Source organism: Pseudorasbora parva, chromosome 21, assembly GCF_024679245.1.
Source record: "Pseudorasbora parva isolate DD20220531a chromosome 21, ASM2467924v1, whole genome shotgun sequence".
Lineage (NCBI taxonomy): Eukaryota > Metazoa > Chordata > Actinopteri > Cypriniformes > Gobionidae > Pseudorasbora > Pseudorasbora parva.
Window position 1 is genome coordinate 14793624 of NC_090192.1, and position 27416 is coordinate 14821039.

A 27416-nucleotide genomic window follows, 5' to 3' on the forward strand; every position below is an offset into this window, starting at 1 on the left:
CACTCTCCAAAATTTTACAAAAGATTAATTTGTCAATATAAGACCACTGAAGATTTTTAGCATTTAACAAGATATTTATTAATCTCAGGAACATTGTCAGCGTTCTCTTTGTATAATCTTTAGAGAACGCTTTCTGATTCACAAAACACAGAGATGAGGTGAAGCTTCAGTGTACAGAGCTGATGGTTTAAATCTATTTTTCTCTGTACATAATACACAGAATCCATGAAATTGAAATTTTGCTTGGTTTATAATTAAAATATATTATTAAATATGTTAAACCAGGATTTTAACCCGGGTAACACTGCATATTAAACTTGCATAGTAAGTCTGTCATAGATGCATGATACCAATTGTAATCAATAATTACTTTATTGATTTAGGCTTTATGTTCAGCCTCATGAATCAACTTCCAACAAATCAAGATGGCTGCACCAAAACCATTAATCAGTTCCAAATTCATGAGTACGAAACTTCGTAATGCTATGTGGACTGTCTCACATTAGCATATTTCCGCCCTCAGCCAGTTGTACACTGTCCCCCAAGGCAGCACTCCACATGCCTACACACCCTACGGGAGAGAGGGGTGGGGTGAGCAGTAGCTCATTATCAAAGAGACATGCACCGAAACAGGGCGCTGTTTTCGAGGAGGTAAAAAAGGGTGTTGTTTTATACAAACATTGAGGAATTTAAACCAAAATATTTTACAGACTTTACATGAAGATCCTAAAGAATCAAACCCACTTGTGGAAAATTGGCATCTGATGACCCTAAAAGATTCATAGTAGTATAGAAGGTTATATATTATATATTATATTATATATATTATGTAAGGTACTAATTAGAACCTTTATGGGGCTTTATGTGCAAAGTTGTCCCTTTAAGGGTACAATACAATATTTCTTTGAATACTGAAAGGTTTGAATAAAAAGGTTAGTTTCAGTCCTCTAATTTGATTGGCCAAGCATGTGTGCTTATATAAACAGCCTATTATAAACTGTTTGTATCACTACATTTTATTCTGTTCGTGTCATTCTGGATTTACGGTGAGTTTTTATTTATTTATTAGTGAGTGAGGAGCAGGAAATTGAGAATGGGGAGTATTTTTATTAATTAATTTATAGATTTTTTCTTAATTTATATACACGTACCTAAAGAATTATTAGGAACACCATACTAATACTGTGTTTGACCCCCTTTCGCCTTCAGAACTGCCTTAATTCTACGTGGCATTGATTCAACAAGGTGCTGAAAGCATTCTTTAGAAATGTTGGCCCATATTGATAGGATAGCTTCTTGCAGTTGATGGAGATTTGTGGGATCTTCTCTACTTTATGCTTCAGAACTGCTCTTCAGAATCCTATGTGTGACATCACGGAGGCTACGTCCATTTTGTTTTTTTTTACATGGCTTGCAGAGAAAGGCTTACCAAAACAAAGTTAGAGGGTTGCCCTTTTGGCAGATGCACAGAGGACCCGATTATAGCACTTTAAACACGGAAAAGGTCAGATGTTTCCTTTAACATGACTTTATCTTTGTGCATCAATCAAGTACGGTTAAGCTTCCTTTAAAATATTACTTGAATTACATGGATTATGAGTGAGAGTGTTTTTAAGGACTTTTTGAATCTGCTGGTGAAGTTTTGGTTTAGAGAAGAAACAGAAATCTCCCAGGTTTCATTAATATATCTTCATTCGTGTTTTGAAGATGAGGTAAACGATCACAAAATTATTGGGTGAACTAACCCTTTCAACATTAGACAGTTCAGTCTGAGACATACACTGAGATACACAGGCCAGTTTCCTCCAGCTGTTTATATTCCACTCTCCTCTACAGCAAGAAGCCATTATTACATTAAAGTATACATTTACAAGTAGAACCTTTAATGTGCACTTTACCTCTCTGAAAAGGGCTTGATGCCAATTCTCTCTCTGCCCTAGTCTTCATAACATAATATGGCATTTTATATATATATATATATATATATATATATATATATATATATATATATATATATATATATATATATATATATATATATATATATATATACATATATATATTATTATTATTATCAAGGCCATACGAGCATAGTCATGATATTGAAAGTCAAATTAATTGATTTAGGAATCAATCACATAAAAACAAATACATCAGTCAGTCATTAATATGAAAAATAGATTAGTTGCCATGGTATTTGGAAGATTCGGCAAATTTTTTTATTTGATTTTTTTTTTTTTTTACATGTGGAACCTTGGATTGCATCTGGTGCAAAAGGCCCAGATGGAGATCTGAGCAAAGAGCTGAGAACACACTGTTACTGGCAACCAGACACTTAATGAAATTGACCAAACTAATTCATTAAAGGGTTAGTTCAATCAAAAATGAAACTGATGTCATTAATGACTCACCCTAATATTGTTCCACACCCGTAAGGCCTACTTTCATCTTCGGAACACAGTTTAAAGATATTTTATATTTTAGTCCCAGAGCATATGCAGTCTATGCACACTTTACTGTCCATGTCCAGAAAGGTAAAAAAAAAAAAAAATCATCAAAGTAGTCCATATGTGACATCAGTTGGTTAATTAGAATCTCTTAAAGCATTGAAAATACATTTTGGTCCAAAAATAACAAAAACTACAATTTTATTCAGCATCAGTCTTCCGCATTTGTTTTCAAACCTCAAATAAAAATTCAAACGGCCATGAATCAGTGAATCGATCAATTATTCGGATCGCTAATGTCACGTGATTTCAGCAGTTTGGATCAGGTGGCGATCCGAATCATTAAACGATTCACTGATTCATGGCCGATTGAATCTTTATTTGAGGTTTGAAAACAAATGTGGAAGACTGATGCTGAATAAAGTCGTAGTTTTTGTTATTTTTGGACCAAAATGTATTTTCGATACTTCAAAAGATTCTAATTAACCAACTGATATGGACTACTTTGATGATGTTTTTATTACCTTTCCGGTCATGGACAGTACAGTGTGCATAGACTGCATATATGCTCTGGGACTAAAATATAAAATATTTTAAACTGTGTTCCAAAGATGAACGGGTGCGGGTGTGCAACGACATTAGGGTAAGTCATTAATAACATTTTATTTTTGGGTGAACTAACCCTTTAACACACAGAAAGGATAAGGTAATTTCAAAAAGAGAGCAAGTTATTGGATTTTGGTGAAAGTTTAGGAAGAAAATAGATTCTTGTTTTTCTCTGGAATGGCGAACCACATGGATTGTGCATTGTAAACAATACGAAAACATAGTAAAATGGTAAGTTTTGATTTATCGGTGGAGAGTACTCACATGCGCTCCATCAGCATCACTCTTTACTAGGGTACCCAAGTGCCCGTGCGGCAGCTCCTCCTCCGCGTCAGTCCGCTGCAGCAGCCGCTGAGGCTCCGTGCGCTCCTCCGCATACGCGTTCTGATTGCGTCCCCGTTCCGCTCCGTCCCGTTTGATGCTGCTGCCCCAGCCTTTCAACATAAGACACATGCATAAAAAAAATGTATGGTCAAAGCCACGATTCGATGCATTAATAATTCCAACGTGTTTACAGCCACTACACTTTAGCCTGCGGCATTGCGTATTCTGGCGCCACACATTCACAGCCATGCCCGTGACAGAAAACGGGGCCATCCGTGAAATTAAGAATTCGTTGCACCTGTTGGCGCACATTATACATAAAGATCTACACGGATGGAGCGTATACCAATATGACGAATCCGCTCCCAGCGCGGCGTCCGTAGCTCACCTGTCACGGCGAGTCGCGCGGTGACCGCAGCCCACAGGAGGAGGCAGCGCGTCGCCAACATGATCACATACTCCTGCGGCTTCAACCGGAGGGAAAAGATGCGAAACGCGACATTTACCGCCGCATCCCGTTCCGCGGCGATGTTGAAGTCACGAGGAAGACGTTAAGAGCATCCGTGGAAAACAAGACGACGCTGATGGGAAAGACTTTAGAAAGTGTCCGCGATGCCTGCTTATATCGCTCGTGTGTTGTCTGTCAGAGATTGCGGGTGGAATTCATGTTGGGATTGAAGCGCTCCTTCTGCGGGACTCCCACCCGCATCTCCTCCCACTCTCTTCTCTTCTCCTCCCCTTCACTTCATACCGCACTCACATGCAACATCAGATTCCACTTCTGTAACCTGGAACAAATAATAAAATAATAAAATAAAGAGGCAAATATTACAATACAAAATAAACATAAAATTCAGCAATAAATACATATAAATGTAGGACTACATACAATTTTATATATAGCCCATATATATATATATATATATATATATATATATATATATATATATATATATAGGCTATATATATATATATATATATATATATATATATATATATATATATATATATATATATATATATATATATATATATATATATATATAGGCTATGTGTGTGTGTGTCAGTGTGTGTGTAGTATACTGTATATATAGCAGTTCTGTCAAGCACAAGCCCTTCTGTGTGTGAGATCCCAACGTCATCTGAGATAAAAGCATATCAAATATTCTCGTCCTCAGCATTATCTCTCATGCCTGAGGACTAAATCGATCTGTACTAACCTTTAGTTATACTTATACAACCTTTCCAATCTTCAACAAACTAAATCATTCATGAACAGCACATGGCCCACTATTCAGGGAACATGGGAAAGATAGATCTGATGGGCAAGGAATTTGATGAAACATTTTTAAGAATTATGGCTGAATTGAATAATGTCATGCTTCCTAAATCATGTAAAAAAGTACAGAGTAGATAACACATTTCATACTGTATATGGTGTGTAGCTTACTATTTTTAATTCAGTTGTGCAACAAATGTTTTAACTTTTTATTGTCTGGTCAAAAAATCAGTCAAGAAAAATAATCTACAAAAAAAAGTAGCCTTACATGGTTTATAAAAACACATGGCAATATGCCCCCCCATGGTACCTGTGAGTCAATGCAGCATCACCAAACGACTAATGGAAAATATGGAAATCTTTGACCATAAGCTAAATCAAACTATAAGGCATTTTAATTATATCAAGCTCATACACCGATCATAACATTATGACCACATGACATCATACAGCTGAAGTGAAAAACACTGATTATCGCTTCATCACAGCACGTTAGTGGGTGAGATATATTAGGCTGCAGGTGAACATTTTGTTCTCAGAGTGGCTGTGTTAGAAGCAGAAAAAATGGACAAGCGTATAAGATTTGAGGGAGTTTGACAAGGGCCAAACTGCAGCTCTTGTGGGGTGTTCCCGTTCTGCAGTGGTCTCTATCAAAAGTGGTCCAAGGAAGAAACAGTGGTGAACCAGCGACAGGGTCATGGGCAGCCAAGGCTCATTGATGCATGTGGGGAGTGAAGGCTGGTTCATGTGGTCCGACTAAACAGACAAGCTACTGTAGCTCAAATTGCTCCAGAAATTAATGCTGCTTCTGATAGAAATGTGTCAGAATCTGCAGTGCATCACAGACCAGTCAGGGTTCCTATGCTGACCCCTGTCCACGGTCGACAGAGCCAATGGACACATGAGCATCAGAACTGGACCACGGAGCAATGGAAGGTGGTCTGGTCTGATGAATCAAATTTTCTTTTACATCATGTGGATGGCCAGGTGTGTCGTTTACCTGGGGAACACATGGCACCAGGATACACTATGGGTAGAAGGCAAGCCAGGGTAGGCAGTGTGACGCTTTGGTCAATGCTCTGTTCGGAAACCTTGGGTCCTACCATGCATTTGGATGTTTCTTTGATACCGCCTACCTAAGCATTGTTGCAGACCATGTCTTCCCTATAATGGAAACAGTATTCCCTGGAGGCTGTGGCCTCTTTCAGCAGGATAATGCGCCCCACTACAAAGCAAAAATGGTTCAGGGATTGGTTTGAGAAGAACGAGTTTCAGGTGTTGACTTGGCCTCTAAATTCCCCAGATCCTAATCCAATCGAACATCTGTGGCATGTGCTGAACAAACAAGTCTGATGCATGGAGGCCCCACCTCGCAACTTAAAGGATCTGCTGCTAACATATTGGTGCCAAATACCACAGCACACCTTCAGGGGTATAGTGGAGTCCATGCCTCGATGAATTAGAACTGTTTTGACAGCAAAATGGGGACCAACACAATATTAGGTATTCATTGAATATGAGGGAAATTCAAGTTTTCTGTAGTAAATATTTTTATTTGATAACCTTTTAAATGGTTCTCTATAAAACTTGTTATTGTTGTCAGTAGCCTTGAACAAGTTTCTCAGAAACCATGTGTTCACTCAAGGGGTCACAATTGCAGGTAACATTAAGGAATTGTTTTTGAGTTATTGACTAAGAATCCCATGCCCACTGAAATTAGTATAAAACGAGTGTGGAGCTTCCATCTCGGCCTTGTCTGACTGCACAACCTGCATGTCCGAATTGATTTTTTGGCAAGAATAAAAAGCTTTTAAAGACACTTGTGTTTTTTCAATTCCAGACTCACTCTGATAACTTATTTTTCCCCACAATACTAATTATCCATAATAGAAATACCAAAAACAATATCTAAAGATTATTTATTTTAATTACATAAGTTACAGTAGATATAATTGTGTAACAAAATAAAAACAGACTTGCCATTGCCATAACAGTTCCTTCAACATAACAGACCCACTCATTAAAAAACACCCTTATAATAAACAAAAGCAATATCTACTTGAAACTAAAAAAAAACTAGCAAACATTAAGTGATTAAGTTAAACATTTACTTGTGTTGAATGAAATAAGCAAACAAAGATCATTTTGTCTGATTTTAATAAGAATGCATGAAACTAACTACTGCTAAATTAGCATATAGAATGGAAATAAACAACTTTTAATGAAGTACAAAAAAACAACATTATACAGCAAAAACTAAAATATATTGTAGAACTTGTGTATTTGCCCTAAGGCTTTCTATAAGGGTGATTCCCAGTGTTTATGGAAAATCGTATAAGCTCAACATTTTAGTCATGATACAGACAGCAGCAGTACAAGCATAGTTATGGTAACTAAAAGATTACCCAAAACATAATTTGGCATTAAATAATTAAAATGGTTCATTGTACAAATCATTACACTAGACCTTTTAAAGTACATTTGCAGGAAATCTAAAAGGTTTTTAAAAAATGACCTCAAAATACCTTAATGGAACCACAGGACGTTTTTGCCTTCACAGTGTATCCTACCCTGCATGTTCTTCAAAAACCACCACAGCATTGTTCTACCATCAACAGCGCCTCTAAACTGGAGACAGGCCAGGCACAGCACTTAAACTAATTGGATAATGCCCCTCCAGCAAAGCCTCATTAAAGTCTCAATACCAGCACATGTTCCCGGATATTGCTGCTGAAAAGTCATGGTCAACAGAGGGAAAGAGCGAGCCAAAAAAGTCATGGAGGTCAGTTGAAGAGGAGAGCATGAAATTCCGTTCTTCTAAAACTGTTAATTAAAACTGTTTGTTTGGATTTGGTACGATATTGCATATTAGGAGACAGACATACAACACTGGAATGGAATATCAGATATGCTTGACAGAAATGTATAAATATTGATGTAAGATTAATTCATTATCACAGCAGTCTTCATCAAATAGAACGTGGGAAAAGCTGGGATTATTTACACATTAGCGGTGCAGAAGCCAACCTCTATAAATAAATGTTCTGCATGAAATGCAAAACTTTTTACAATTCAGACAATAAGTCTTATTTCTCAACTAATGATGGTAGTAATCTTAATCGGAGAAGTGAAAATGAGAATGAAGGAATCGACTGCTTTAGGATTCAATTCATCAACAGTCGCAATTGTCCTATTCCGTGTATTGGTGCCACATCCTTCCCAAAAAAATGTGAATCAAGAGGGTTGCATAATGGAGCATAACCGTGATGTATAACTCCCATCCTGCAAGCCAGTGTGTGGTTTTTGTAGTAACAGACCCAGGTCATCATGCCCCCCTTTAGCCTGAAGAGGAACTGCAGTCGCAAGCCAAGACAAGAGTCCAGAGTCCCAATCTGACTCTGAAGAGGCTGTGGACCACGTGATGTTTGGGAGGAGAGCAGATTCAATGCAAACAGAGGCTCCAGAGTGTGACAGGAATGAGCTGTTTGAGGCTTTACTGGCTGATGTATCGAAGGTGTCTTCGGGAAACAATTCTGGAGGATCATGATATTGATGGCGCTGGAGCTGATGGTCTTCATAGAAAAATGGAACCAACTGAGGAGGGTCCAAATCAGACAAGTAACTGGTTACTGGGGATTTCGCAGGATTTTTGATTGGAAACAATTCATGGGGCTGCTCAACATGAACACAAGGTTGACTTGCGCCATTGTCCTGTTGGTCAACTTTAGGTAAATAGTGGGTATTGGGACGAGTAATATATTCTAGGGAAGGTTGCATTGGGATCTGATTCGTGAAAGATTCATGGGTTTCTAGTAAGGCACTTCCTTGATTATTCGTCTTCGTTGCAAAACCTACCTTGGAGACTGGTAAACATGACATGGTGGAAAGCACAGATGAGTACTGTCTTATCCAGGGAACACTGCAATCCCAGGAGAGCTTTGGCTTTTCACTTTGACTAATCTTTCTTCTCTTGGCAAGTTTTGGACTTGGAGTAAAGGACCTGCACCGCTTTTTAAAGTTAACTATAGAAAATGAGTAATCTGACAAATGTGGAAATGGAAGTAAATGGGGTAAGGAAAAATGAGAGGTGCCAAACTCTGGAGACCCAACAATATCATGGGCCAACTTTAGTGATTGTTTTGTTGAAGACAAATTTATGTTGCCCATCACAAACTGGCCACAACTTTCGCAATTACAATCTTCCCTTCTTTGGCATAGCATTTTAAGGCAGCTTGACCACATTTTTGAACCTTGGTCCCAATTTTGTTTTTGAGAGCAGACTGTGTTAGGAACAGCACATGTAAGACTCTCTGGAGCATGCAATGCAGGATCACATTGAGCCTGAGACTCATGGACACATTCATTACCAGAGATGGAACATTGTATTTTGTCATCTCTGGAGGAATTTATGGTGAGCATTTTAGACAGAGTTTCTGAGGGTGTGACAGAAGATAGGCTTTTGAGTATCTTCTGTATAGACTGGGTATTTGAGAGAATGTGATGTGGGATTACATCTGTGCATAGATCACCGGATTCAAAGTCTTGAATCTTTGTGGTGCAGCTGATGTAAAGGCCTAATTTGTCATGGTCAAGAGGATCAGGGCAGCTGTTTTGAATTGTATCACGATGTGAAGTAGCATTTCGTTGACCAGATGGACTGTGGCCAGGTTCAGGAAAGTTTTCTTTGTTGTCTAAAACTAAAGAAAACATGTCAGTAATTGGTGGTAGATGACCACAGTCTTCAACCAGTGGAGTCTGCAGAAATTTTTCATCCTCACTGAAAGTATTCTGCACGATCTCAGTTAAATTACACAAATGTAACGGAGAGAAGTCTGCAGATGACCTGAGAAAAAAAAGAAAAAAAAAAAGAAAAGAAAAAAAAGAGTTAAAACAGAGAAAAAGTCTAACATTTAGTCAACATATCACATGAACTGCTTCCGATCAAAGAAAGCTTTTGTAAAATAGGCTCTTACTTGATTAGCGTTGGATCCTCTTTTCGATTCGGATTACAAACAAAGCTAGCATGCATTTCAGCTGTTAGTTTGTCCACTACAGCATAGTTGCTGTCATTTTGAATGAAAGAACGATGCATCTCAGATTGCAAGTGCTGAAAAAAAAAGAAAAAATATATATTCACAAATGAGAACTTATGCAAACCTGGATATGAATTTCAGTGCCTCCTGGTAATTGATATTGAAAGGATCTTACAAATTGTTTTTGATATCACTCAATTTTTGCAAATAAAATACCAAATAGACTTACCTCATTTTGGTCTTTGTAGGACATGTGGCAGCACTCACAATAGCCTGAACTTTTCTTAGTTGGGCCTTTGGGTGTTGCACTTGCTGTAAGTGGCACCTGCAACTTATGGCAGCTGCTAGTGGGTTCTTCCTTCTTCCTGATTAAAAACAAAAAAACACCTTTACAGATTTAAGTAACAATGTAGATTTGATAACAAAGTTTTCAAAAAGCAAGGAACATACCTGAAATTGTCCTTGCTGGGATCTTCATCCTTGCTTTTCCCAGACTGTCGAGGAATGATGAGCTCAAAAGGGCTATATTTTCCTGAGTAACTCATCATCGGGAGATTCAGAGTCTGTGCATAGTATGGTCTGAACTTCCTGTTTATAAAATCAAAATCATAGAGGATTAAGCTTTATGAAAATCTTTGAAGTCCTCTCATTTTCTAGAGGACACTAAGTCCAGCCTCATTCATTCAGCCTCAGCCATTTCATAAAGCTGGTGTTATTTAAATTTTTTTTTTTTTTTAATTGATACATTAAAAACATCTCTGTAATGTGGAAACTATAGATAATACATACAAAAATAAGAAACAATAAGAAACAACAAAACTTAAATTGGGGGGGGGGGGGGGGGGGGTGAAATGCTGTTTCATGCATACTGATCTTTTTACACTGTTAAAGACTTGGATTCCCATCCTAAACATAGACAAAGTTTCAAAAGTTAAGGTGGACGTTTGATGGGAGTATTTCTTTGTCAAAAATACTACTTCCGGTTAGCCATAAGTTTCGGCAAGTTTTTTGCGATCATGCGTCCCCTTTGACGTTAATGGGGGCGGAATTTCCTTGTATGGGCCTTACGGACAATTCTACCAGAAGAGCGTGAGAGAGAGAGAGAGGGAGAGAGCGAAAGTAACAGGCTACCCCCATCAAAGTGCTGGCTCGTAGGCTGCTGCACAGGTGATGTGCACAATTACAATGTCACCAAAAAAGTGCGTTTTTGGTTGCCAGACCAAGACAGTCCTGCACAGATTCCCCAAAAACCCCGCGTTAAGGCAACAGTGGATGGAATTTGCTTTTCCGGATCAGCAACTGAGTTGCGCGAATGTTTATATCTGTTCGCTGCATTTCGGTGCCGACTGTTTCATAAACAAGGCCCAGCTCGACGCCGGATTTTCCCGATCGCCTAATGCTGAAGGATGGAGCAGTCCCAACGATAAAGGTCCCAACGTTAGAACCGCAGGCGGTGAGTAAGACTGCTTCAAATGTCTGTGTTTTTGCCTATGCCCATCAAGTAGCCCAAACATGATCACGTATAGTTAGTTGATCAATGGAGCATGCGATGTGTAGTGCGTGTACATTTGTTTAGCTGGCCACTATATGTGTAACTTTATGTTTGTGTATTGTAAAAGCACTCCAAACAACAATACACAAAGAGTGGGGAAATATGTTGAACTAAATAAGCGCGCTTCTTCATTCAAATGCGCTACTATTCCATGTCTTTCTATGTAAACACTAGCCTGCCATGCAAAACCAGTCCGCTTACTAACGTTACAATTGTCTACACAAACCACGCGTAAACACACACACACACACGTGCACAACTGCACTTCCCACAGGTACACCTTCAAAGACAAAAATACGACGATATAATTCAAATATAAATATGTAAATAACACAAGCCGCTAAGCATATTATATAGTTAGTGTGTAACTTGTACCACATAGAGACGTCCTGCTCTAGTCGTTTTTGCTGCTGCTCCTGTTCAACTGCAGCCTCTGGGTCTGATTCCGGATCATAGATGTATGGCTGTATCTGATTAAAAGCCATATTTTTATTTTGAATAAAGTTTTTTTCCCGCTGTTAGGGATGACACAGCTTTATGACGCACTCGACTCAACACAATAGCAGCAGCGCGCACACGTCATTATTTAGATCCGCTCAAACGACACGCCCCCACCCGCTCTGCTTTTTTCGGAAAGACTCGGAACAGCGCATCTTTCTTATATAATTATAAAAAAAATAAAGACTTTTCGGAGATATGCAGGATGCAATGCTACTCTATAGGTACTCAAGATTGACATGACACTGACTGAAACTGAGTGTTTCACCCCCCCTTTAAATATTCTGTGCATAATTGTAATTATTATGAGGCTGCGAAAACCTCATGCATAATGTACAAGCTTTTTAAACTAAAGTCTGACAAGTTCAAGTAAAGTCTTTTCACATTTAAAGTCAGAGTGACATGTTGTGTTGCCAAGTATCGCATCCCACACTGTGTGAACACACACACACACACACACACACACACAGGGCAGCCATTTTTGATGCAGCACCCGGGGAGCGATTGGGGGTTAGGTGCCTTGCTCAAGGGCACCTCAGTTGTGAGTGGAAGAGTGCTGTTTGTTCATTCCCCCCACCTACTTTTCCTGTCCGTATTGAGACTCGAACCCGCAACCTTCAGGTTACCAGTCAGGCTCTCTAACTATTAGGCCACTGAAGAAAGTTTCTTGTTTGTTTTTTTGTTGTTGTTGCAGAAGACAGTAAAACGATATGCTACTTTATCAGACAATTTAAGTCATTGTAATATTTGTTGTAGTCTTTATGCTGATGTAAAAATAGTATGTGTGTACAGTATAATGTATAATGCATAACATACACTTAATCACCCATATCCATCAGGATCTATATAGGATCATCATCTGACAGCAGCGGTAAACTGCCTCAAAACACAATAGTTCTTGTCATTAGCCAAGAGCTGCCCTGCACGCACAGATACTCTGCAGGGGAGGGAAGGGATACTTTTCAGACTAGCCTCGGGGTGGCCCTTAGGATGCGCCATGCCATTTTGATAATTAACTTTTCTAAAACTACAGTGACCTGAGCTGAAACATTAGCCTTGTTAATGGAGCTGGGGACCAAAAAAAAAAAAGTCATGATGCAAGTATACCTAACTGCATTTATTAAAAACAGAGTTATTAGGATTTTGAAGATAAAGTTAAATCAAAATAACCTAATAAAAATTATCTGACAGCAGACAACCCACAAATCAAAGTAAAGAGACACTGGCTGTTATTGGAATAACGTAATAATACTTATGCAGTTTTCATTATGATCTACGATCTACTAAAAACACTGTGATCTAAAAAAATTACAACAACACTGTACACAAAATGCAAGTCTTGAATGAACCACAAGTGATATCAGCCATGACAGACATCTTCTTTGCTCATTATTTGATCACAATGAGACAAACTCTGTAATGTTTGAAGTTAACATTTGAAGAAAAGTGTAGGTAAGAAAATAGAGTTAAGAGAACAAGACTTAAGGCAAAAACTCACCGACTGAAGTCTTCCACTTTCAGAAAAGGACTCTTCAAGACTCCAGCTGTGTGAAGACAGACACAGTTGTGTTAACACTCCACCTCTACACTCAGGTTTCTCAGCTATTGAGGTGTGCAAAGAAAGATTAAAGCTAGTCTTATATCACAACAAGAAGTAAATGCTTATGTATTTTACAAACCTTTCACATGAGGAGTTGTTAGTCTGCTTATTTTTTTCTGTTTGGACAGAAATTGTGTAAAATCAGTTTGTGTGAATAAAAAAAAACTTTTTTTTGACAGTAAACAAATTAAGTAAAGTGAATTACCTTAGCAGTCCTCATTTTCTGATTCAGATGACTGATAAACTTCAGAAATTCTGTCATTTAGGTTAAAGAAAAAAACTAAGTACAGCCATATGAAAATTATGTTTTATAGGTTAACTCATACCATAACTTATTCAACCCTTGTGCATCAATTAAAAAAATTAATACAACTTTTTTGTATATTGGGAGCAGACTTAAATTTGGTCTCCTTTTAACGAAGACCCTTGGCAAATTATTGTTAAAGTCAAAAAAAGTTTAAAAAGTGAAACAAAATAATTTTGGACTCTAAAACTGCTAGAAAAATCAAAGCCATAAATCTAAAAAGTTGTGTTCCAAATTTGAGGTTGAGATTTCAAATTAGCTCACAGTAAGATTTTGTTTGGGCGCAGTGCCACATTTTCCCCATTAGATGCCAGCAAAGCTCCACTGATGGACACAGCTATATAGCTACATATTTTTTTAGCCATGCTAACAGAATGAAAGCCTATAAAAGATTGCAACATTTTATAGCTAAATGGCCCTGGGATTAAAAATTGCAGTTTTGATGGTTTACAATCGGGACATTGGACAATATTGTCCAAAAGGTGCTAAGAGGAACTATTTTGTGTACCTAGGGCAAATAGTTTTTTCTTTTTTCTTTTTTTTTTAAGTAAATGGGGTGAAATAGTAAAATTTTAATAAAAATACACACACACACGCACGCACACACACACACACAATTACAGTTAGCATTAACACAGACAAAATTAAAAAGACAAGTGTCCATGAGGTTGCACAAATAATAATATTAGAGGTCCCACAACATAATCATATGAGCACATAGTATTTCACATTCACTGAACTTTAAAATAAAACTGTATACATAGTGCTCTCTAGTGTTCATTCCTTGTAAGATTTTTTTTTTTTTTTTTTAATTATACATTGCATTTTACGCTTTCTATGTTCATTGTAATTGTAACTATTTCTGGTACAGTTCAGGACCAGAAATAATCAATCAATCAATCAACTTTATTTATATAGCGCTTTTACAATCACGATTGTGTCAAAGCAGCTTCACAGTGTCAAACAGGGTAATATTGCGACAAAATTAGATTTGGCTGTACAGTCGTACTGGAGAAAACAGTGATGTTATCATCTTATTTTAATTTATCATATAGCAACAATGTTGGCAGATCAGTATTATAGTTTATAGAATTAAATAAGACCTAATTCATACATTTTATTTGTATAATAAGTTGAATAACTTTAATCATATTTTTAGTGTCCCCAACTGAGCAAGCCAAGCCAAAGGCGACAATGTCCACTGTGTCCATAAGAAATAATGTCCACAAGAGGTTCAATGAGGAGAAACAGCACATTAAGTGCCAGGGATGTAAACTGTGAACAGGAAAATTGGATTCCTCATGACAATCCCCTTTCATTAGCATGTGACAGACTTCAGACTGAAGATTATCGAAAAAGGATACCATCTACAGTGTAGACCTTGACTCCCCATGAGCGAGCATTAGCCAGCACACTGCTCTTATGCTTTTCCTGCAACAACAACAAACACTCATCTGTCAACAACAATAACATCAATAAATAACAACACTGGCTTATTCTGGGGCCCGTTCTTTGTACCTCGCTTAATACATCTGAGATGATTTAATAGATCCCAGATCTTTTAATCGTGATATCTGATCTCTGGCTAATTTGGTACTTCAAACGAATTGGCAGATTGGATTATTAAAATATCTGGATTAAATTATCTGAGATCACTGCTCGTGCCCGTGTTCCCTGAAGAGGGCAGATGCATCGATACTCGAAATCACGATCAGCAATGCAGCGATTGGCTGGCGTCAATACAACTTACCGGTAATGACATCATATAATTAAAAAAGCAACCTGGCAAAAAAACTTGTCAAAGAAAAAAAAACACTAATTTCTGGACCTTTATAAGGAAACAGACAAACGACCAAACCAAAATAAAAGTTAGATCAATTAAATGTGCACTGTTTTGATGAACATGATTCCCAATTATTTATATTCACGATTTTATAACATTTGTACACACTTTGCATTTTTATTTCAATGTTGTAATTTCATTTTTAATTCAATTTGAAGGAGATTTGTTATGTGACAATATTAATTAAAGTTTCAAATCATCTGCATCTCTTGCGCTGCATCAAGCCACTCCCATATTATCCGTCATCACTCAAATTAATGCACGACAAAGATTAACTGCACAATGTGTGTAAAACCTCTAATACAACTATTCATTATTCCATCACAGTTCACAAATAAATCTCTCAATCAAGTGACTGTCTATAGTATTATACGCACATTTTACACAACATTAAAATATTTTCAAATAAACGTTTATATTTATTATTATTTTAAATTATTATTGCCCCTGGTTCAGTAATGAACTCTTGTAATAAAGTAGCAGTGGCTGGGACAGATTTTAAGTATCACCTCAAGATGCAATCTAATCATGTTTACATGAAATAAGCCTGCTCCCGAGCAGGTTTAAGTTTATGGACCTGTTGCTATGACAGCAAGTCCAGGATTAGTTTCGAAGAATCAAACAATCTGAGATCAAGCCAATTCATCAACAATCAAATCTAGCTAACCGAGTTAGCAACGCACGAAGAACGGGCCCCTGATAAAAAATAAAATAAAATAAAAACTGAAGGCCATCTTTATATAATGAAGAGTACAAAGGATTAACTTTGAGACGACAAGTAGGAACACATGCATGCATTGAATTAAAGTAAAAGAAAGGATTTTCAGGTGTGGACTTACATTGCTATGGATGGCTTTTTCCAGTAATGCTCTTCCACGACTGCCACAAACCTTGAGGTGAAAAGACATTTATAAGTCATTATTAGCTACTAAACATCCCTGTGTGAACCTTTAGAAATTTCAAATCACCTCTAAAATGTTTTCTCAATATACCATTTCAAAGCAGCTTTCTAGAAGTTTGAGCTTTCAGACGCTCTATGAACAAGACAAAGGTGAATGTGACAAAAAAAACAAAAACAAAAAACAAACGCCTTAGATGTTCTGCTTTGAAAAAGCGACCTTGGGAGGAATCAGGATTCAGCACAGGAGGCCCCTCAATAAACTGCATCAGAAAGTAACAAAGACTGCACATCATTCATTATACAGGTCCTGCTAAAAAAAAATAGCATATTGTGATAAAGTTCATTATTTTCCATAATGCAATGATAAAAATTAAACTTTCATATATTTTAGATTCATTGCACACCAACTGAAATATTTCAGGTCTTTTATTGTCTCAAAAAATTAGCATATTTCATCCGACCAATAAAAGAAAAGTGTTTTTAATACAAAAAAAGTCAACCTTAAAATAATTATGTTCAGTTATGCACTCAATACTTGGTCGGGAATCCTTTTGCAGAAATGACTGCTTCAATGCGGCGTGGCATGAAGCGATCAGCCTGTGGCACTGCTGAGGTGTTATGGAGGCCCAGGATGCTTCGATAGCGGCTTTAAGCTCATCCAGGGTGTTGGGTCTTGCGTCTCTCAACTTTCTCTTCACAATATCCCACAGATTCTCTATAGGGTTCAGGTCAGGAGAGTTGGGAGGCCAATTGAGCAAAGTAATACCATGGTCAGTAAACCATTTACCAGTGGTTTTGGCACTGTGAGCAGGTGCCAGGTCGTGCTGAAAAACGAAATCTTCATCTCCATAAAGCTTTTCAGCAGATGGAAGCATGAAGTGCTCCAAAATCTCCTGATAGTTAGCTGCATTGACCCTGCCCTTGATCAAACACAGTGGACCAACACCAGCAGCTGACATGGCACCCCAGACCATCACTGACTGTGGGTACTTGACACTGGACTTCAGGCATTTTGGCATTTCCTTCTCCCCAGTCTTCCTCCAGACTCTGGCACCTTGATTTCCGAATGACATGTAAAAATTTGCTTTAATCCGAAAAAAGTACTTTGGACCACTGAGCAACAGTCCAGTGCTGCTTCTCTGTTGCCCAAAAGTGGGTTGACCTGGGGGATGCGGCACCTGTAGCCCATTTCCTGCACACGCCTGTGCACGGTGGCTCTGGATGTTTCTACTCCAGACTCAGTCTACTGCTTCCGCAGGTCCCCCAAGGTCTGGAATCGGTCCTTCTCCACAATCTTCCTCAGGATCTGGTCAACCTTGTGCAGCATTTTTTTTTGCCACACTTTTCCTTCCCACAGACTTCCCACTGAGGTGCCTTGATACAGCACTCTGGGAACAGCCTATTCGTTCAGAGATTTCTTTCTGTGTTTTACCCTCTCACTTGAGGGTATCAATGATGGCCTTCTGGGCGGGGTTGGGTCGGCAGTCTTACCCATGATTGCGGTTTTTTGAGTAATGAACCAGGCTGGGAGTTTTTAAAAGCCTCAGGAATCTTATGCAGGTGTTTAGAGTTAATTAGTTGATTCAGATGATTAGATTAATAGCTCATTTAGAGAACCTTTTCATGATATCCTAATTTTTTTAAATAGGAATTTTGGGTTTTCACAAGCTATGCCAAAGGTTTGCCAAAATCATCAGTATTAAAACAATAAAAGACCTGAAATATTTCAGTTGATGAGCAATGATTCTAAAATATATGAAAGTTTAATTTTTATCATTACATTATGGAAAATAATGAACTTTATCACAATATGCTAATTTTTTGAGAAGAACCTGTATACACTATATTGCCAAACATTTTGGGACACCTGCCTTTAAATGCACATGATTTTTGACATTCCATTCTTAATCCACAGGGTTTCATATGGAGTTGGCCCACCCTTTGCCATCCTCATTAAACCCATCTCCGGCATGATAACTCCAATCTTTTGAATAATCTTGCGTATATCTATTGATCTAATATGACTTCTGAACTGTAAAGTTGCCAGAATCATAATCATACACTATTTGTTCGTCAGCCAGAGAACTGGTACCCTGACTGAGCCTGGTTTCTCCCAAGGTTTTTTTTCTCCATTCTGGCCCTGAAGGAATTTTGATTCCTTCCCACAGTCGCCTCTTTGGCTTTTGACTTGCTCAGTTATATTACTGATCAGCCTACATTGACACTAAATGACAACTGAAATTAGCTATACAACATTACCGTTTAGAATTTCTGTACAGCCAAATCAAATTATATTGCATACATTTCCTGTTAACACGGTGAAACTGCTTTGAAACAATCAGCATTGTAAAAAGCGCTATATAAATAAAGGTGACTTTGCAGCTATAACAGCTTCAACTCTTCTGGGAAGGCTTCCCACAAGGTTTAGGAGTGTGTTTCTGGGAATTTTTGACCATTCTTCTAGAAGCTCATTTGTGAGGTCTGGCACTGATGTTGGACGATACGGCCTGGCTTTCAGTCTGTGCTCTAATTCATCCTAAAGGTGTTATAATGGGTTGAGGTCAGGACTCAAGGCCAGTCAAGTTCCTCCACACCAAAATCCCTCATTCATGTCTTTATGGACCTTGCTTTTAGCACTGGTGCACAGTAACCCACCCTAACCCACGCTTGAATTCTCTGAGCTCCTGAGAGGGACCCATTCTTTCACAAATGTTTGTAGAAGCAGTCTGCATGCCTAAGTACTTGATTTTATACACATGTGGCCATGGAAGTGATTGGAACACCTGAATTCAATGATTTAAAAGGGCGTCCCAATACTTTTGGCAATATAGTATATTAGACAAGAACAAAATTTAAGGATCTTGGGTCCCACTTTCTACTTTCTAAGTGCCTTAACTACTTCAAAGGCCGCTACTTACATTTAAATTATTAATTTGATACATTGCATTTATTGTGTTTTTACATAGACGATCCTGTACAAACCATCCCGATACTGTACAGACAACTAACCAAAATAACGTGTAACTTCCTAGAGATTCTGACAAAATATGAATTATTGCTCTATTTAATAATGTTTAATTAATTTGAAAAAAAAAAAAAAAAGTTTAAATGATTGATTTACTGACAAATATATTTTTAACAGTCACTTCTTGCCACCTAGTGGCATAATGATAAAGATACAATCATTATTTGACACACCAAGTTACATTCAAAAGGTGATTTGCTCTTTTATCTAAGTACTTTTGTGATCATTTGAACACTTAGAAATAATGATACTGTGTGATTAAATAGACTGTCTGTGAAGCTCCTTGCTCTGGCTCAATGGCAGTGCAAACACAGATTTGAATGTCCTGGTATGATTATGACAAAGATTTAATAGATACCGTTGAATCATTGTCATTTAGGAATAAGATTGCATGGGTGTTTGAATCGAGATTGTTGCTTTTAAAAAAAATACCTGCATGTGATTACAGCAGTAATTAGTTTCAGTCAGTATATACTCAGCTAAAGGATTATTAGGAACACCATACTAATACTGTGTTTGACCCCCTTTCGCCTTCAGAACTGTCTCAATTCTACATGGCATTGATTCAACAAGGTGCTGAAAGCATTCTTCAGAAATGTTGGCCCATATTGATAGGAGAGCATCTTGCAGTTGATGGAGATTTGTGGGATGCACATCCAGAGCACAAAGCTCCCGTTCCACCACATCCCAAAGATGCTCTATTGAGTTGAGATCTGGTGACTGTGGGGGCCTTTTTAGTACAGTGAACTCATTGTCATGTTCAAGAAACCAATTTGAAATTATTTGAGCTTTGTGACATGGTGCATTATCCTGCTGGAAGTAGCTATCAGAGGATGGGTACATGGTGCTCATAAAGGGATGGACATGGTCAGAAACAATGCGCAGGTAGGCCGTGGCAATTTAAACAATGCCCAATTGGCACTAAGGGGCCTAAAGGGTGCCAACATCTCCCACACCATTACACCACCACCTCCAGCCTGCACAGTGGAGTGAAGTCAGAATTTGGCATAAACATAATGAGAACATGAATCCATCCTACCTTGATCCATGTTCTCATTATGTTTATGCCAAATTCTGACTTCACCATCTGAATGTTTCAACAGAAATCATCTGGCAATATTTTTCCAGTCTTTAACTGTCCAATTTTGGTGAGCTTGTGCAAATTGTAGCCTCTTTTCCTATTTGTAGTGGAGATGAGTGGTACCCGGTGGGGTCTTCTGCTGTTGTAGCCCATCCGCCTCAAGGTTGTGCGTGTTGTGGCTTCACAAGCGCTTTGCTGCATACCTCGGTTGTAACGAGTGATTATTTCAGTCAAAGTTGCTCTTCTTTCAGCTTGAATCAGTCGGCCCATTGTCCTCTGACCTCTAGCATCAACAAAGCATTTTCGCCCACAGGACTGCCGCATACTGGATGTTTTTCCCTTTTCACACCATTCTTTGTAACCCTAGAAATGGTTGTGCGTGAAAATCCCAGTAACTGAGCAGCTTGTGAAATACTCAGACCGGCCCGTCTGGCACCAACAACCATTGCCACGCTCAAAATTGCTAAAATCACCTTTCTTTCCCATTCTGACATTCAGTTTGGAGTTCAGAAGTCTTGACCAGTACCACACCCCTAAATGTATTGAAGCAACTGCCATGTGATTGGTTGTTTAGATCAGGGTTCCTCAAACTCGGTCCTGGAGGGCCACTGTCCTACAGAGTTTAGCTCCAACCCTGATCAAACACACCTGAACAAGCTAATCAAGGTATTTAGGATCACTATAAAATCACAGGATGGTGTGTTTGATTAGGGTTGGAGCTAAACTCTGCAGGACAGTGGCCCTACAGGATCGACTTTGAGGAATCCTGGTTTAGATAATTGCATTAATGAGAAATTAAACAGGTGTTCCTAATAATCCTTTAGGTGAGTGTATATGTCCAACATGACCACATGGTAATGCGTATATAGTATGAGTGTATAATCTCTGTAAATGTATATATGCCAAAATGAATGTGCATATGATACGCACTTTATGGCGCGTATATGACACATCTTGGGTAGGATCATGGGGGTGATGGGGTGTGTGGTTTGTGCGTATAATACGCCATAAAGTGTATATGCACATGAAAAACCGTGCATAAAACGTTTTTGGCGTATACATTCCAGGGCAGGATTTTTGTTGGGAAAGTTGGGAGAGAGACGCACTTCGATTAGACTGGATAAAAACATGCAACATCTTAATTGTTAAGAAAACGAAACAAAATAAATTAATAAATTAAGCCTTATTACACAACACTAGGCTATATCATACAGCATTCACACTCTTAAGCCTGAAACATTTTTCTTCTCCACAGGCTGGATTAATGGATATTATGCCAGGGAGCATTTACTACTTTTAAAAAATGCGGGTCAGGAAGCGGGTTGGGTAACATTACAATATTCTCTTTTTTGCGGTCCGAGTTGCGGGCGGTAAACTGAAAATGTCGGTCGGGTGCGGGTTGTTTATACATTGACCCCGTGCATCACTGATATAAATAATTGCATCCTTAAACTTAACCATACAACCAAACCTGTCTCTAACAAGCCTGCAGCACCCCTCTCAGACACTGAAGCCTCCGCGCCTTGATCGCCCCCAGGTGGCCAGTCCCAGTATAGCTGCCCCTTCGTGTTTTCTAATGGATGCGAGGCAAACTAAACAATCAAATTCCACTTTAAATATTTTTTCCAGAAAAAGTTAGTTTATGTCACTGTAAGCAGTTATCATCACGATTACATTTCAAGTGTCCGTTTTTTAAATAAGTTTAGTTTTAGTTAGTTATTTGATGCTATAAAAACAGGGGGGGGGGGGGTGACCTCATGATTGACAGCTGAAGTTGTCACTCAGACACTAACAGACTTTTTCTGGATTTTTGGGAGCAGATTGAATCTTTAGCTTTAATTTCTACATCTCCATAACTGTTTATTTCACACCAACATAATTAATTGTTCTGCATCTGTGAGAGTGTGGGCGGACTTTTGATATCGCAGCTGTACTTCCTGCTCTCTACTGCGCAACCCCAGTCCTGAAATCACTACTGCGCAGACTCCGGTCCCAAGATGTCAGTGCCGTGCGGGGCAGTGGTCAGTGGAAACAGATGAAGTCGCGTCGTCAATACTTTTTTTTACGGTCTATGGTCTCTAATCCTACCCGTACCCTCAAAAGTGATTTGCAATACGACACACTTTAGTTTTTGTAAAATGTGGGGACATTCCATAGGCGTAATGGTTTTTATACCTTACAGACCGTATTTTCTATCCCCCTACACTGCCACTGCCCCTAAACCTACCCATCACAGGAAACATTCTGCATTTCTCAAAAAAACTCATTCTGTGTGATTTATAAGCCTTTCGAAAAGTGGGGACATTAGTAATGTCCTCATATTTCACCATATCCTTGTAATACCTATATACACATTTGTGTCCTGATATTTCACAAAAACTTTAGGCATATTGTACTTATTATGCAAGTGCATAGTAGCTTAAGACACCTATAACATATAACCAGATTGGGTACATACCAGAGGTTTGGGGGTTCCAGATTGTTTCCCCCCTGCAGTACATGAACTATTCACCAGCAAATCAGTATGAGCTTCTTTAGAGCCCGTCACGACCACATTCACATCCTTAGTGAGGAAACTGTCTACTTTCTATAGGAAAGAGTCAACAGACAGAATGTGATTCACTATTTAATATCACTTTGCATAAAGGGCAACCATTACTACAATTTCCTGTTTTGTCCTTTAAAGATGACAAAATGATCTCTCACCCCTCCCAGACGGATGATGATGTCAGTGAGTGTGGCAGACTGATGTCTCTTCAGGTCATGCAGATAGAAGGATTGGCCCCTCACACCAACAAGCAGATCTCCTGTCATTCTTTGAACTGAAACAGGTATATGCATGTTAATTTGTCTCCTTGACTCTTTTGTGTAACACAATATCAAAGAATATTAAACAAAACTCTGTTGATTTGGATAACAGACAAATTAGTGTCTTCTGAGTGTTAACTGATGTGTTGGGAGAATATAACTCTTTAGGGCTGTTCCCGAAATCATATATTCTCTGAGTAGATATTTATAGTGCTTACTTCATGAAAAGAATGCTATAGTGTGAATGCAATTCCAGACATACGGTCAGTTGGGTTACTTCACCACCTTTCACAACTCTTCTCCTGTGGCCTTGTGCCGTGGGATTGTAAAGCGTCTATTGAATGTGCACTTCAAAACCTCAACGCAAGTAGTAGGTCATCCAGGGATTTTTGGCCTACTTATTTTTGAACACAAATTCGAAATGCTAGCTAACAAATTCAATTAATTCATTTTACATAGTGTTTTTCACCTACGATGCATCTTGATTTAATATCAATTCAATCAGAGCTTTCAGAAATATTTCCACTGCATATCAAAATGCTCTCAAAAAACACTATAAACTATAGTTTATAACTAGGGCTGGGACAACGCGTCGATGTCATCGATGACGTCGACGCAAAAAATACGTCGACGCAAAATATGCGCGTCGATTCGTCAGACCCAAAATAAAGATGGTGGCGCCGGAGAGTAGTAGCAACCATAGATATACATAATAAAGTATATTATTTATTATGTATATCTATGGTAGCAACACGAGTGGCTCCTCAGACTTTCAGAAGTGCAAGGCTTGCGGGTTGGCGCGCGGCGCGCACGGAGCAAGCGCTCTTATACACAGGTGCGCATGCACGCGTTTTGTTGTCACGGCTACATAAACAAATTTCTGCACACAGGAAGACAGATGTTTAAATTAAGTTACGGTACCGACATCCAGTTATGGTGTCCCGCCTTTGTTTTACTGTCTATTAAAGTCTGCCGCGTTTAAGTTACGGTGTAGCCTGTGTACTGTCATAGCCTACATGTTTTCATAATGCAGAATATTCACTCAGCGCGCTGTCAGGCAGTTTGGGGCTGCCCACTGCACGAGTGTGTGCACTCGAATGCCGTGACATCGTGAGCTCACGAATACAATCAGTCGTAACAGTTCGCAATTATATCCATATATCCTTGCTTTTCTTGTAAACCCGATAAAATCCATGGCAATGAATGTCATCGGGGATGTTTAATCCACAAGCATTCTGAGAATTATTCCTACTTGTCGTTCACATCAATCTAAAAGTTGTCCTTTTAGGCTATAGGCGATTTTCATTCAAAGATGTAAAAGTAATTGCTATGTAGCCTATTGTATCATTTTTTTGCTAGATAAAAACATTAAAAACATATTGCAATAAATAATTTCTCTGTTTAGCGTATGAATGGGCAATCCGATCCAGTCAGCGCTGTCATTAGAGTGTGATAGCCAAACTTAACCCTTGATTAACCAGCGGCACTATTTGCTATTTATCTTATTCCAATCCCATGCATTTTTACATGATTTGTTATTTGTTCTATTTTTTATATCTTTGCATTATATATGCAAATGTTTACTCATTAGAAATAATCTTATCTTGTTCATATAATTCAGTGTCACCTATCAACCTGTAAGTTTTGCTGCACAGCAATGAAGATACTCTTTACAAGACGTATTGTGTCCTTAATAATGGCATCAGAATGCAGCCAAAGCACATGATGGTAATAAGAAGATGGCTATAATTAATTGTAAATCATCCAAAATAAATGCCATGATCATTACATTTTATACAGGTGTTACTATATTGATTTTGTAAAAGGTGATCAGCAACCAAATATTGATAATATGGAAGTTACTGCCTTTTGCCTTGGCATGACTCCACATTTTTTGCAGACAATACAAAGGCAGAGTGCAGTAACTTCAAAATAGTGTGTGTGTGTGTGTGTGTGTGTGTGTGTGTGTGTGTGTGTGTGTGTGTGTGTGTGTGTGTGTGTGTGTGTGTGTGTGTGTGTATTTTGTTATGATTTTATTGAATGCATTGTTCTTGTATAGTCTTTTACTTTGGAATTTTAAGAGCAATAAACATATATTGCAATGTTAAGGAATTAGTTTTTTTCATTCAGATAATTAAATCAACATGTATAAATTGCTATTAGGCAATTAATGGGGAGATAATCGGTAATCGAATCGAATCGTAACCGAATCGGACAGGAAAAATTAATCGTTAGATTAATCGATGCATCGAAAAAATAATCGCTAGATTAATCGTTTAAAAAATAATCGTTTATCCCAGCCCTATTTATAACCCTTTCACTTGGAATATACCTGTTAAGTAACAGGGCAAACAAAGTATGCAAAAAAAATTGATTTACCCTATTATCTTTGTTAGCGTACAATAGTACTAGTAAACAATGCATACAATGAATACATGGAAGCTCACCCACAGGGGAAAATAAAATTCATATATTTTTATGCCGCTTCTAACAAATTTGCTTTCCTCTGGAATTTTGTTCCCTGAAAAGTTAGTTACAACTTCGGTTCACACAGAATTCAAATAATAAAGTAATACATAATATTAGTGTTTGGTATTGACACAAATTTCACATTTCAATTCTTTTTGATTCAATATCAATTCATATATCAGGTACAGTATGTTGGATCTTTCTCAAGTAAAAGAAATCAACTTTAACTTATGATGAATGATTGAACTGATCAAGAAATGATTCTAAATAAAAACTGATTTGTATACAAAAGATACAAATTTAACAACAATTATATTTCTACCCTACTTTAAAAAAACTGTGTACAACATGTTTTCATGATGTATTTATTCAAACATGCATTAAAATCGCAGAAAAGGTTAAGAAAGAATAATGTAATATAGTTCACTTATTCTTTATACTCTCTAGAGTTCATTTTTCTAGCTAAATAACAAGGTTATGGAATTTATTGTTTGAATTTCATGATGATTTTTATTTGAAAGCATAAATTGCTAACAGCAGGTTCTTTGGTAAAAAAAAAAAAAATGCAATATTGGCTCATCAAAACGAGAACCTATTAAAAATGCAGAAATGTATATATATTTTTAAGGCAGCCCTACATAGGTGCATAAATTAGGACTTGATTAACTACTGGTGGGTATATTATTGCCATTCTAATGATTAACAATCTATATCTTAATATCGATCTCCAGTGTGAATTTATTTTTTCTTCTCACTTTTATAGCATTCATATATTAAGATATTATTATATTATACATACATACCATTCATGCACATATTATGTTATCATATCCTGTAGTTGTCCAGAAGTTATTGCTGAACCAACATAATCAATTTACCAATATTGATCATGCTGGCAAAAAATTAACTGTTTTTATCAAATGTAATGAATTTGATGACTCTCTCTCTCGGTTTCAATTTTACACTGATAATTGAAGAAGAAAAAGAAAAAGAATCAGAATAAAATGCGCTCACAATGTATTTGATAAAATAACAGTATTTCAAAAATGCCATTTATTATTATCGATTTCTCGAATTATTATAGAGTGAAACATATGGACTTTAAATCCCCAATGCATTATTTCCACTAGTAAACACGTTTTAACTGCTAACTTACATCCGGCGTGTGTAGTAAATAAGTTGCAACCGAATTGTTAAATAAGGGCTAAGTTAACGTTAAACCACACAGCCTAGTTGGAAAATACTAGACAGACATAACGTTACATGTAAAACATTTTATTATTGATTTGTTGTCGGAAATTTATCATACTTATTTTTGTTTGATATATTCCATGTTTTGGGAACGTGAATACAACGTGTAAACTCTATCAATAAAAGCGCAAGTTAGTGGTTGTTGTTTTTTTCTTCCCTTTTCAAAACTATCAACTGATCGCATCAACAAAAACAATCAAAACATGCATTATCAGATATTCGTGAAAATATTTTCCTTACCTTGAGGTTCTTTGCTCATAATAACTATAAAATGTCGTGATTCTTAATATATTAAAACATCCTAAAATGTGTAGTTTTCAAGCGTTATAAATATTACACGCAGTGTGTGATCTGTGAATCTTTTCAAACTGCCCTCCTGAATCTCTTCTTCGCTG

General features: G+C 37.7%; 2 protein-coding genes across 3 annotated transcripts in view; both read right to left on the bottom strand.

The window, feature by feature from the left end:
- adam11 (ADAM metallopeptidase domain 11) overlaps window positions 1–7265 on the bottom strand; it is a 66699-nt gene extending 59434 nt beyond the window's left edge. For both annotated transcript variants that reach the window (XM_067430688.1, XM_067430687.1), the window contains exons 1-3: window positions 7182–7265; window positions 3766–4165; window positions 3318–3487 (exon numbers count right to left, since the gene is read on the bottom strand). In XM_067430688.1, coding sequence (XP_067286789.1) covers window positions 3318–3487; window positions 3766–3826 — 231 coding nt within the window. In that variant the 5' untranslated portion in view covers window positions 3827–4165; window positions 7182–7265. The remainder of the gene's footprint in view (window positions 1–3317; window positions 3488–3765; window positions 4166–7181) is intronic.
- Window positions 7266–7889: 624 nt separating this feature from the next.
- dbf4b (DBF4B-CDC7 kinase regulatory subunit) lies at window positions 7890–27416 on the bottom strand. The gene is made up of 12 exons (XM_067430686.1): window positions 27262–27416; window positions 23200–23315; window positions 22952–23080; window positions 16326–16376; window positions 15008–15074; window positions 13545–13594; window positions 13419–13455; window positions 13238–13283; window positions 10140–10277; window positions 9919–10054; window positions 9630–9763; window positions 7890–9499 (listed from the first exon to the last, which is right to left on the bottom strand). Exons 1-12 carry the CDS (start codon window positions 27278–27280, stop codon window positions 7891–7893), a joined length of 2532 nt encoding a protein of 843 aa, XP_067286787.1. The 5' UTR covers window positions 27281–27416; the 3' UTR covers window position 7890.